Source organism: Acomys russatus, chromosome 12 (genome assembly GCF_903995435.1).
Source record: "Acomys russatus chromosome 12, mAcoRus1.1, whole genome shotgun sequence".
Lineage (NCBI taxonomy): Eukaryota > Metazoa > Chordata > Mammalia > Rodentia > Muridae > Acomys > Acomys russatus.
In genome coordinates this window covers 23,499,363-23,512,636 of record NC_067148.1, presented here as the reverse complement: position 1 = coordinate 23,512,636, position 13,274 = coordinate 23,499,363, and the positions used below count along the sequence as shown (strand labels likewise).

General features: G+C 42.4%; 1 protein-coding gene across 2 annotated transcripts in view; it reads right to left on the bottom strand.

The window, feature by feature from the left end:
* Farsb (phenylalanyl-tRNA synthetase subunit beta) overlaps positions 1-13,067 on the bottom strand; it is a 61,942-nt gene extending 48,875 nt beyond the window's left edge. Inside the window, exons 1-4 of one of the 2 annotated variants that reach the window (XM_051154016.1) lie at positions 12,973-13,067; positions 6,354-6,409; positions 3,820-3,974; positions 929-998 (exon numbers count right to left, since the gene is read on the bottom strand). In XM_051154016.1, coding sequence (XP_051009973.1) covers positions 929-998; positions 3,820-3,974; positions 6,354-6,409; positions 12,973-13,030 — 339 coding nt within the window. In that variant the 5' untranslated portion in view covers positions 13,031-13,067. Of the gene's footprint in view, positions 1-928; positions 999-3,819; positions 3,975-6,353; positions 6,410-12,784; positions 12,884-12,972 lie in introns of those variants that run through there. The other variant, XM_051154017.1, reaches the window with a different exon arrangement.
* Positions 13,068-13,274: the final 207 nt, after the last annotated feature.

The following is a 13,274-nucleotide window of genomic DNA, read 5'->3' as shown; positions in this document are numbered from 1 at the left end:
CACAATTTGGGGAAAGCGTTCCAGGCAACAGTCAGTCCAGTTCCAGGTGCACAATAAAGCTTGAGGTGTGACCACACAGGAACTTCTTTACACCCTGAGGGTGTGCTCTAAAGCTAAAAGGCCTAAAATCTAGTGTGGTCTCTGGCCGACAGCACAGAGGGCAGCAGGCCATAAAGCACAAGTGACAGTTCCCCTAAGGACGGTGACAGTCTGAGGGAAGGATCTGGGATGATCATTCTGAGGAATTTGGGTGAGGTCTGTTTCCCCAGATAAGAAAAAAGATCACCAGGTCCTTAACAAACTCCACTCTCAACTTTCTGTGTGGAATGCAGGTATTTGATTTTTTAATTCCTATACAATTAACATTCCTGGTTCTCTTAGTGCTTCTCTGTGAATACAAGGACCTCTGTGTCCTCAACAGTTTTGGCATTACAAGATTGTACCACCACGCCTGGCCCAAATGGGTTTTATAAAAGCAATTGATACTTTCAAAAATTACCTATTGAAAACAAGCACTTTGTTTTCTTTCATTTCTTAGTAATAAAATGACAATATTTTTAGGACTATTATTTTATTTTATATGTACAGGTGTTTTGTCTTGCATATATGCTTATGCATCACATGGATGCTTGGTGCCCACAGAGGCCAAAATAGCACATCAGACGCCCTGCAAATGGGTTTACAAATGGCTGTAAGCTGCCACATGGGGGCTGGGAATGAAATCCAGGTCATCTGGAAGAGCAGCTTAACTTCAGAGCCATTGCTCCAGTCCCATCAATTGAGGAACTGAAAGCACACCCATCCATAACACATGAGCACAGGAGATTTCATTTGACAGAAGGGTTGGCTTTGTTGTTCTCTCCTTCCCACCTTATTAATACAGGCATAAAAGGAGGTTTTCAGGGGAAAATAAGAACTTTTTTATTACCTCTTCTGTGATAATCAATTTTTGGATTTCTTCCTTAGGCATTACTCGTTTATATACTGGAGCTTTTATCCTAAAGTAATATTGAAACAAAGTTATTCAAAATAGTAAGACTATTTAATAATTACATCTTATGCTTATAAATATAAAGTGCATATATATACACACTTCAATAGAATTAGGAAAATAAGTTAACTTAGAGTAAGTCAGCTTCCCTTGAATGTTAAAAATAAAAACAAAAACTGCAAGCTTCCTAACACTTTAAAATTGTCCAAAAACCACACAGAATACCCCATGGTAATTAGTGAATCTCTCACTGTAGTCCCAGCAAGACTACAAACCCATTAACAGAGAAACTGTACAAGGCACTGGGCTCAATAGTGTTTAACTTTCATTCCAACACAAGATTTTGGGGGGGGGGGAGCAGTTTAAGACAGAGTCTCTCTGTGTCAGCCTTGTCTGTCCTGGACTCACTCTGTAGACCAGGCTGGCCTTATACTCAGAGATCCGCCTGCCTCTGCCTCCTGAGTGCTGGGATTAAAGGCGTGCGCCACCATGCCTGCCTTCCCTCACAAGATTTTATAAAGTTTACTGGAATTGGAAATATGCCTTCCCCTGGTTCTAAAGTTACTGTATCAGCTAAAGCAGTAGGCCAGTTTGGTAGCTGGCAGTCTGAAGGCATTTCTGGGCAATGCTCATCACCTGAAGTCAGGTACTGCTGTTTTAAGTCAGCACTTCTCCCACTTGCATGATATAGAGCCCACTGCGGAGTCTGCTGAAGCTCAGAAGGGTTCCAGAGGCTGAGCTCTCTTACGATGCAGACACTACTGCCTTATGGGACACACTTGTAATTGCAAAGGCTGAAATCACTTCCTAATTTCGTTTAGAAATAAACACTCACAAGGTATTTATTGAAAATACAGATCCTATCAAAAATTCAAGCGACACCACATGCTGGCGAGGATATGGGGAGAAAGGAACACTCCTTCATTGCTGGTGGGAATGCAAACTAGTACAGCCACTTTGGAAATCTATCTGGTGCTATCTCAGAAAAATGGGAATAGAGCTTCCTCAAGACCCAGCTACTCCACTCCTTGGAATATACCCAGAAGATGCTCCAGCACACAACAAGAAAATTTGCTCAACCATGTTCACAGCAGCCTTATTCATAATAGCCAGAACATGGAAATAGCCTAAGTATCCCTCAGTAGAAGAGTGGATAAAGAAACTGTGGTACATATACACTATGGAATACTACTCAGCTATTAAAAACAAGGAATTCCCGAAATTTGTGGATAAATGGATTGAGCTAGAAATGATCATAATAAGTGAGTTAACCCAGAAGCAGAAAGAATCAAATGGTATATACTCACTTATATCTGCATACTAGCCCAAGGGGCATGTCCCACGAAAGCCTTCACTTACCAGGAAACTGGGACAGAGGGGAGGGCATCCTACTGGGACTCTAAATGAGAGACGCATGGGAGAATAGCAAAATGAAAGGATACAGAGGGTCCTAGAAATCTACAAGTAGAACAATATGATAGGCAGATTTGGGCCCAGGGGTCCTGCTCAAACTAAGGCACTAGCCAAGGACAATACAGGCAGTAAACTTTAAACCCCTACCCAGATCTAGCCAATGGTCAGAATATTCTCCACAGTTGAGTGGAGAGTGGGATATGACTTTCTCACATACTCTGGTGCCTCACATTTGACCATGTCCCCTGGAGGGGGAGACCTGGTGGCATTCAGAGGAAGGACAGCAGGTAGCCAAGAAGAGACTTGATACCCTATGAGAATATACAGGGGGAGGTAATCCCCCTCAGGAACAGTCATAGGGGAGGGGAATAATGGGAAAATGGGGGGGGGGGGAGGAATGGGAGGATACAAGGGATGGGATAAACATTGAGATGTAACAAGAATAAATTAATAAAAAAAAAAAAAAAAAGAAAGAAAATACAGATCCTAGAAAGAAATGGCTGTACATGCCTATAATCCCAGCACCTGGAACGCAAGAGACAGAAGGACTACCATAGATCCAAAGCCAGCCTGACATACATAATATGTTCCAGGCCCACCAGGAATACAGAAAAAGGCCTCCTTTTTCAACACACATACACACACACACACACACACACACCCATGAATTTTAAAAATTAAAGTACAGATCCTGTTCTCTGGTCCTAAAATCCAGTCATTTAATTTTGATGTATTAAAGCAATTAAACAACCCCCAAACTCAAACCACTTAACTAAACCTCCAATCATTATTCCAAAGATGTCAATAATCTCATGATCTAGCCCAGTAACCAAAGGCGTATATTCTTTTGCAACTGACCAAATGACATGAAAGGAAATAAAAATAATTAATTCTGATAGCTCTATTTCTGTCTTCATCTTATGTATTTATTACCCTCTACATTTATTGCACGCTGAGTGTGAAGGACCTTTAAAAATCTTCATTACTCACCAAGAGACTAAAACTAGAGAAGGCAATTAACAAGCCCAAGACCATACATGCACCATAGTCAAAATGTCCACAAGGGTTTCCTCCCCAGCTCCTTGTGATCATTAACGCAACAACAAATAAAGCCCCCTATCACTTTTTCCTCACGCTGTAACAAGTCTAACGAACAACCCCCCTCAGTGGTTCCTGAGGGGAACCACGGAACGCTGCTGAAGGGTTTTTATGGTAAGCCTAGGATCTTGCATTCCCATGTCCTCCCAATTTTGAAATGGCGACAGTCCACATGACTCTTATCTCCCAATCACCACTTATGCAGACCTAAAGCTGTGTTACCCATATGAGGTTTCTCCTAGAAATTTAAAATCGATTGCTGATAGCAACTGGGGGAAAAGAGGCAAGTGAACTCAGGAATGTGCGCAGTTCCTTACCTTTCTTTGAAGACTTGAAGTCCCCGGGCCAGCCCTTCCAGACACAGGAGATCATATCTGTTGGCGGGGACGTCAATCTTGTAAAGCACAATGTCCGAGGCCCCCTGTGCCTTCACGTTACCTCGTTCCTTGCTTATGATTTGCTTCTCGGATGTCTAAAACAAGCCAAGAAAGTTTAGTGAACTGTAAGATATATTTATTCCCTACAACAATAACAACACAAAAAATGTTCCATGTGTTACAATCATTACAGACAGAAAAATACTCTTTTTCATCCCAGAATACTATAATCTGTCTAAAAAGCAACATCAGCAAACAATGGCCCACCAGCCAAATCACAAACCCAATCTGTTTTTCCAAATACCGGTTTACTGGAACACAAATAAGCACACTTATATATGCTATTATCTACTGTCATACACTGAGGCAACTGAGTTACAGCAAAGGCAATATAACCTACAAAGCCTAATACTTAATATCTGACACCTCACACCGAAAGTTTTTCATCCTAAGGAAACCGAAGCCATCATGGAGAACACAGAGGACAACAAAGGTATTAAAAGGATCCAGATAAGTCACCATATGAAAGAACAGCACAGAAATACAGCAACTCTGGCAAGCAGTCCCATGGACCATAAAAATGAGAGTGACAGTGTAGTAAGGCAAATCAGAACACCCTGAGAGCAGAGCTGCAGAGAATGAGGGACAACAGAGGTAACGGAAGCCATAGAGAGATAGCAAACTGACGGAGCCAAGAGGAGCCACCACAGCAGCGATTGTAACCACAGCAGGGCTTAGAAGACTTTGGGTATACATAAGATAGCATGTTACAGCAGAGATTAGCACATTTTTGAAAATGGTAATAATCATGGCCAAAAAGTTAAATTCTCCTATTTCTTTGTATTTATTATTTAAAACAATAGGATACTATAAATATACTTAAGAAATTTTCCATCACAATGACTAAGTTATAGTGCACACGTGACCTTAGGCAAAGGTTGAACAGTTAAATTTCAAGTGTTACTGTGTGACCCTTTGTGTGGAAATGCTAGCTAATGGGAATCCCACCAATGACCTGCCAAAGCCACAGAGGGACCTCGGCCACATGCCACCCCTTTTGCTTTACAAGACACCTTCCTACTGCACGTTGATTACTCAAGGCCCTGTCCATAGTGAGAATGACAACCTGGTATCAGGAGAAAGGCAGATCATCAGAGAAGGGCAGAGGGGGACAGAGGAGGGACAATGTACAATGACATATGCACACAAAAAATGTCACATTGAAACCCATTCTACATATGCTGATCAAAAACTGTGGAGGAAGAGGAGAGAGGAGAGAAAAGAGGAAAAATAATTACAATCTGTATTTGCATGGAGGGGGTTCACTTTGGTCACTAGGCACTGTGGGCCATCACCCTTGAGAAAGCCATGGGTCAGCACAGTGCTGGGACCGTTCAAGGCTGTTCTAGGCCCTTAAAACAACATCTAGCCTGGTCCTTAAACTTAAGAGACAAAGTGTAAAAGCAGAAAAATGATAAAAATGAGGAAGGGAAGGAGAAAGGTTAAAAGGAAAGGACAGAATAGGATGAAGAGGGGCCAAAGAAAAAGAATCAAGCCTGAAATAGTATTTGCCTGAAGCAGTAATAAGATGAATGTTCTTCAGTGAAGAAGGCAAAGCTAGACAGCTGGAACGCTGACCAGAGAAGGGAGGTGTGTGACTGGAGAGCAGCCGGCTACGTGTAGGGCATCCGTGTCATCTTCCGACTGAGTTCAGGAAGTCCATGTGTGAAGGCTGAGCTTACAGTACTTAGAGTCAGCTTACAGCCACCTGACATAAGCTCTACAAAAATCAAAGCACAGAAAGCTCAGGCCCAGAAGCTATGTGTGGTCATATAAAGCAAATCACTTGTTTCTCAAAAACGAGGCCTGGCAGGACAAATTGTAAGATCAAGGAGGCAAGCAATGCTTCTCAGAACATAATACAGAAATCCCCATATTAATTGCTAGAGTCTAACGATAAAACACAGCAAACTCTTTAAAAAAAAAAAAAAAAAAGCTCATACACACCAACTGGTTATCTACTATCTAATGGTCAGCCCTGACAGCATACACACAAGTAACACTATATACAGAGTGAACAGGTTATATTTATGTATTTGGAAACGGGGTGTGTGTGTGTGTGTGTGTGTGTGTGTGTGTGTGTGTGTGTGTGTGTGTGTGTGTGTGTGTGTGTGTGTGTGTACACACACATATGTATGCAACAACAAAGAAAAAAGAAGCCTTGCATTTTAAAGAAAAGAGGGATGGGTACACGGAAGGGGCTGGAGAAAAAGGCAAGGGGGAAATGATATAATTGTAGTATAAAACTCAAAAATGAAAAATTGTTTCAAATAAAAAATGTTTAAGATATTAAATTTGCAACACAAATTCATCAAACAATACCACCTCAGGGCTTATCCAACAGTAATGAGAAAGCATTTTTAAAATCAAGCTCATAGACAGAACAGCTTTTTAAAAAAATGTCTTATACATACAATTTCATCAAGTTCCAGGCCAAATTCAAAACACAGTTCATCAAACTCTTCATCAGCTGGGAGGAAAAAAAAAAAGAATGTTAATTTTAATATGTCTAGCACAAATACAAGCTGCATGGGAATCGTGAATCCCACCTACTGTTTAATATCCTAACCGTGAGTATTCTATCACCATCAGGTATCACTATAGAAGCAAAAAGGGTTGCCAGTGTTTCGTTGGTTGGTTGGTTTTTGGCTAAAAAACATAGCCTAATAGCCTGTAATATCATGAATATAAACTGACAATGTGCTCTTATCTGTTTTGCTTTGTTATCTGATGCCTGATGTGGCATCTCCAGTTTCACATTATACAACACTAAATAGAACCATCAAAGCCACCATATGCCAGTGAGAAGCTAGACAGATGTCCCAAGTTGCAAGGTAAAGTAGCAGACTTAGTATGTCAGGGCTCAGAGCCCACTCTCTAGCACAGAACAGTAACAAGAAAAGATCTGCTTGATGCAGACATCAAGTGCAGCAATGAACGGGTGGATTATACTAATGTCAACTACAAAACTTGTTTACCAGTGCTGAGATGTCCCTACAGACTCAGCAGAAAAAGCCATTAGCAGAGATCAAAGAGAAAGCAGGTTCAAAATTGCAGGTCCTATACAAAGGAATGCCACTAAGTCTTGGTGTTTATTTAAAATTCTGTCAGGTGGCCTGGTATTTGTTTTTGGAACCACGCTAATCAGGGTTTTGACTTCTACCTCACTCATTCTGAGGGCTCAGCACTTCATGTAAGCTTTACCAACATCCTCATCTGGAAACAACCTTTTGCCACCATTTTTAGCATGGAACCTTAAAAATACATAAATGGACCTTGCATAAGACTCTGAAACACAACAGGTTTATAAAAACTAATACTTCTCCTTTAGTTCACTTTGCTTTGTTAGCTAAGACAGCATTTTCAAGGTCTTCATTTATCAAAGATTGAACACACACCACAACTAACTTCGTGTTCTAATGAAGAACCAGACCTCTTAGGTTTCCTGATGCAGGGCGAGGGGCTGGTCTCATGGTAGAATGCACGCTTAGTATGTCACAGGCCCTAGGTTCAATTCCCAACATCAAAATAAACCAGCAACAAAAGACTTGTCTGATCTAAATATCAAACTTCAATTCAGTTTAACAAGTATCTACTGCCATTATGTGCCAAGCAACAGTACTATATGCCTGGGCAACAAAGATAAATAAATTACCACTCCTGTCTGAACTACTTCCTCCTTCCCAAGCAAAGGAATCATAAGTGTAAACAAATGTATTCAGCACAAGGTTCAGGGGTGGCACAAAGCTCCTCTTAGCTTCACTTAAAGCTACATAAAGGATGTCTTCATTAGTCAAAGATTGGAAGGAATGACTCAAGTGCTTGGCAAAGCTGGGAACTCCTAAGTAGTTCAGTATAGATAAAGAATAAGGTTTGTGTTAGGAAGAAATAAGATACAAGAAGTAGAAAAGGGTAGTTCATGACATGCCAAGGGATTTGCCCTCTGTGCTACCTGCAGGCAATGGGAGTTGCATTCAGGAGCTTTTCAGCTAGGGAAAACATGATTAGATTTGCTCCCCCCCCCCCCCAGCTCTAGATCTTCATTTTGCTTTGTTATTTTTCCGAAACAAGGCCTCAGAGGTAGACAAGGCCAGCCTGAAACTTAATATATACCCTGGCTGGCACAGGCTGCAGATCTCCTGCCTCAGGCTCCCATGTGTTTCGAGCATAGTCAGGAGGCACCAAGCCTAGTTCCGTTCATCTGAACTTTTAAACCTGGGCACAGGGTGGAGGACAACTGAAGCAGGGAGCCTCTACAACAGTACAGGTGAAACACAAAGATAGTCACTTAAACCAACAGAGCATGGGGAAGAAGGGACATGAGAAATGTCAGAAGCAAAATGTGTAAGGCTCAGTGGCTGACAAATTACAGGAGGAATAGTGAGTGAACAAGAAGAGGATGGCTCCTGGCTCTCTGGCTTAAGTGGATTAAAAAAAGAGGGGGGTGGGGGAGAGTGTTAGAGCCAGAACCATCCAGCTAACCCCTTCTGATTCCTGTCACTCAGATCCTGTGTGAAGTAACAAAGGCATATTGTGTTCTCCTTCTAAGAATGGGCATCACTGTTAGGCAACAACAGATTATCAACACAAATCTTAACCTCTGTAAAGGGCGTGGCTCCATAACCACAACTGTGGGGATGACTCTGGGATCAGAAAGCAGGCTTTGAAGAGTGTAAGAGAAAAACCAAGGGCCCCAAAAACACTATTGGTGGAAGCCTCATAGTCCTGAATCAGGATGCAGGCAAAGGCCAGGAGGAAGTGACGTAATACTGAGGAAAGTACAAGGGCATCCTTATTGCATAAGGGGGAAATGTGATCAGTACCACACCTGCAGGTACTTACCTGAAGTAACTAAGACTTCTGATCCATGCCCAAAGAGCAGCTTGTTGGCTGCTTAGTTTCATTTTTACCCCTAATGTAAGATGAGATAAACATAAGAGCTATTAAATAGAAAAGAGCCAGGGTATTGATGATTTTTTCTTAACTTCTTTTTGGCCTTCCAAATGTAAAGCAGTGCTAAAATTTAAGTAAGTTCTGGGCAGAGACCAAATCTTAGGCAAAAGATAGGACCAAGGATATGACTGAGACTCTTCAGTCAGGTCAAAGGCACAGCTCATTCAAACCAAAGGTGTAATAAAGAAATTAAGGATGCAACTCACAAATCCAATTAATCAAACAATAAAGCTTAATTAAGAGCACTGTATAAAAAAGCCTAAAGTACTGAAACAGCTAATTTCAGAGGTTTTTGGAGTCTGTGGTTTTTAACTAATAGAAAGGAATCCAGCAAAAAATTCACCAAAGAGCCAGAAAGTTTTTAGAAAAAAACACTTGGGCAGACATAGCCAGCTTGGACTGAAAGGGGCAGAAGCAAGACAAAAGGAAGTCTTTGAGCTCCTAAAATTCTATTAGCAGGAAGTAGAAGGAGAAAACTAATCAGCTGTGAAGCACATGCTTTCTGGGGATCACTCAGAGGGTGGAAGCAGAGCCTAGAGGGCAAGGCACAGAGCCATGGAGAATTATCTCAGACCTGAGACCTAATCAAGACCATCCAGCATTTGCCACTCAATTTTAGAACTGCCGTGGATCAATGGCTCCTTCATGAGTTCCATTTTATTCCCCTTAGGCAGTTACCCCAGGCGTTTCACTGTGGCATCTTAGATGAACGGGAGATACCTACCCTATTGTTTGAGCCTCACAGGTCCCTGGTGAACTCATCACAAGACACTAAGCATCACAGGGTGGTGGTGGTGGTGCACACCTTTAATCCCAGCACTCGGGAGGCAGAGGCAGGCGGATCTCTGTAGGTTCGAGGCCAGCCTGGCCTACAGAGTGAGTTCCAGGACAGGCATCCACATCAGAAGCAGATTCGGATGGTGGGACTGTGGTCTTCGTGTCGTTACTGTAAGATGACAGTGCTGGGGCAAGTGCATTTTGCATGTGGGTGAACATGAACCATTTGGTGGCTGGGGGGAGAACTATGACATCAATGATGTCTAACTGCTTAACTAGTCCCCTTCCTAAAGGCCAGGACTGATCTGTGTGACCAACAGTATATGGTGTGACCAGAGAATGTGGAAAAGGATGGAATAGCACATCTGAGCAAGTATGAAATACTGAGGACACTACTTAAGCTGTTTACCTGTTTTCTCAGAGTTCTTCTTCTAGGACAAATAACAAAAGCCAAGGTGGAAGGAACTGGAAAAAGTCAGCAGGTAAACAAGCCTACTGAGGGGAGGGATGGCTCAGCAGCTTAGGGCACTTGTTGCTCTTGCGGAGGACTCAGGGTTACTTCCTAGAACCCACATGATGGCTCACAGCCATCTGTACCTCCAATTCCAAGGGGATCTAATGACCTCTTCTGGCCTGCACAGACACAAGGCATGCCCATGATGCACAACAAAACACTTACACATATAAAATGGCTAAGTCTAAATAATAATAATGATGATGATCATTTAAAAAGCAACCTAAGGGCTGGAGAGATGGCTCAGCGGTTAAGAGCACTGGCTGCTCTTCCAAAGGTCCTGAGTTCAATTCCCAGCAACCACATGGTGGCTCTCAGCCATCTATAACGAAATCTGGTGCCCTCTTCTGGTGTGCAGGTGTACATGTAGGTAGAACATTGTATACGTACATAATAAATAAATCTTAAAAAATAAATAAATAAATAAAAAGCAACCTAAAAGCAAATTCTCTAGCCCCAGTGGGCTCTTGAGTTGACTACAGATCTGCAACCTGTAGTAAGATTCAGAGCCAGGACCACCGAACCTTGATTCTTGACCATCAGAAATTGAACAGCAAACAATTACTGTTATAATTTACAAACATTTTGTCAGCTAAATGGCAATGAATCAAATTGTATGAAATTATTAAAATACACTGAATATTATTCCTTAAAGCTATATGTTTTTTAATTTAGATGAAAGAAGCAGAAAAAAAAAAAAGAAAGAAGGAGAAATAAAACCATGAGTAACTTTTTACAAGAAAATGGTAGACCTAAAAAACTGTTTGTGTGGCACACACAAATATGGCTCTACAGTGCTTACTATACCAAACATGAATAGGGACCAAATGGAGAGCAACAGTAAGTAGTTCAAAAGAAAACGAATATCAGGAGATGACTGAGCAAAACGGCAGTCAAAAGGGAGACTAAGAAGACAGCGATGCTGGGGGGAGGGGGGCAGAGGAGACAAGCGCCCTAAGCAAAAAAATACCAGAAAGAGAAAGTGCTCCATAAGAAAAGATATGGAGTGTGACAGTGGCAACTGGAAATAACAGGAGACTTCAGAAGGACAGCAACCCTAGGAAGACCCAAAGTGAAATGTACAAGCATAAACTGAACGGTATCTGAAAATTAAAAAAGGGCCAAATGCAAGAGAAACAAATGAGATCCACACTTCATCTGGAAACTCCACGCTTTGGTGAATGAGCTTTTCCAATTCCAATCGCCACTGAACTGACATTTAAAAAGGAAGATTCAAGAAAGAAGACAATAGAAATCAGTAACATCAGTATTTATGACAGAGAATTTCAAAAGAGCCTGTGTGGGGGAAAAAAAAAAATCAAGCTTATTTGATCAACATCATTTCAAGGTGGAGCAGGAAAGGCGACAGCTAGAGAATGTATTAAAATATTATCTAATAATAGCAAACAGGATAGAAGACTTTTAAAATTCAGACAATTTATTACTTTTCCAGAGATAAGGCCCTTACTAGGAACTGATCCTAAACACGTTAAACTTGCCGCACACCATCTTGTGCAGTTAAAGAGATAGCAACCACCAGTAGTGAGATATGATTTAGGCTAACAGGGTGCGTAATGTAAATAAGCATATTATATGATGCGAATTGGATGAGAAATTAGGACATTCCAAAAGCAAAGCTGCTTCCTCTATTTCTAAGGATGTGGGACAGTTCCTGCTCACAACTATAATTTTATCACAAGTTTAGCGCCAGCGTGGACTTCAGAATAAGGTTCTGTCTCAAAAAGAACGGCAACAAAAACAAACAAGTAAGCAAAGGTTATTAGGGAATGGGTAACATTTTGAAGTTTATCTGTGAGAGCGACTTCAGTACTATGTCACAATGAGCAGCTGCACCTCTTGCTTTGTTACCATTTTGGCCTCTAACATTCAAAAATGGGGGTGGGGGAGGCACTCTAATAAGCCACTTGTTATGACCTTTATAAAAGCTGATAATTGCAGGATGGGGCAGATATTATTTCAATTACTCCATCTGTGTAGAAAATGATAGTTTGCTTAATATTGACCTCCCTTTATCCCGCCCCCATCCAATGGTTTAGCTTTAGAACTGAGGAAGAAAGTGTATTGTGAATATTCGAGCCTCAAATCAATGGTTACCTATCAAATGCTGCTCCTGCCACCAGCTAGTTTCCCTTCCTAGAAACAGTTAGCATTTCCAGTAAATCATGTGACTAATATCATGGTTCGTTATTGTCTCATTTACGTGGCATGTGCATACCTCTACTCTCAAACACTGCCCGACACACACCTGGAGCCCAGTCGACACTAAATAAAACGAATACCAGAGCTTGGTGGCGCACGCTGGTTACCCCAGCACTCAAGAAACTGAGGCAGGAAGATAGCGTGTTCAAAGGCACGTGGACTGCAGTGGGACCCACGTCGTTCTCAAAAGTCCCCCCCCCCCGCCCCCCGCTTCGCTGTCAATCTGGTTTTACAGAGCAGCCTACATCCGTGATGTAACCCAGGGCATCCATCCTTCCGCCTCTGTGCCCCGACACCAAAGTCGGTGCTAGGCATGCAGTAGAAGTCGGTGTCTGAATGAACGAGACAGAGGACCCGACACGCGCGGATGATGCAACGCACCCTCCGCAGAGCTGGTTCCGAAAAGCTACTTCAGCCCAGCCTCTGCGCCCGTTAGCGCGCCCCAGCCGACTCCGGCCGGGCATGGCCAGACCCCCACATGGCGGCATGAACGCAGCCAGCACGCTCTTCTATAAGAACAGCCTGGCTCCCCGAGACCACAGAGCCCAGGCCACAGGACGGGCACTCACTGTAGGTCCGGCCCAGGGCTTGGAAGAGCAGGTCTCGTTTCACGCTGACAGTAGGCATGGCGAGTATTGAAGACTGCGCCTGCGCCACGGGCGGGGCCTCAGCGACCCTAGAGCTAAGGCCCCTCCTCTCGTCCTTTGGGCTGTCTCGCATAATGCCTCTCTAAATTCAAAAATTTGCACTCCAGTTTTTCACCTGAATGCTTGAAAAATGCCAGTCTCTTGATTGTGTAATATAGCTCTGTTGTGGTAACAACATAAAGTCTTAGAAAATATACACACTCGGGTGGAATTATCTCTATTTT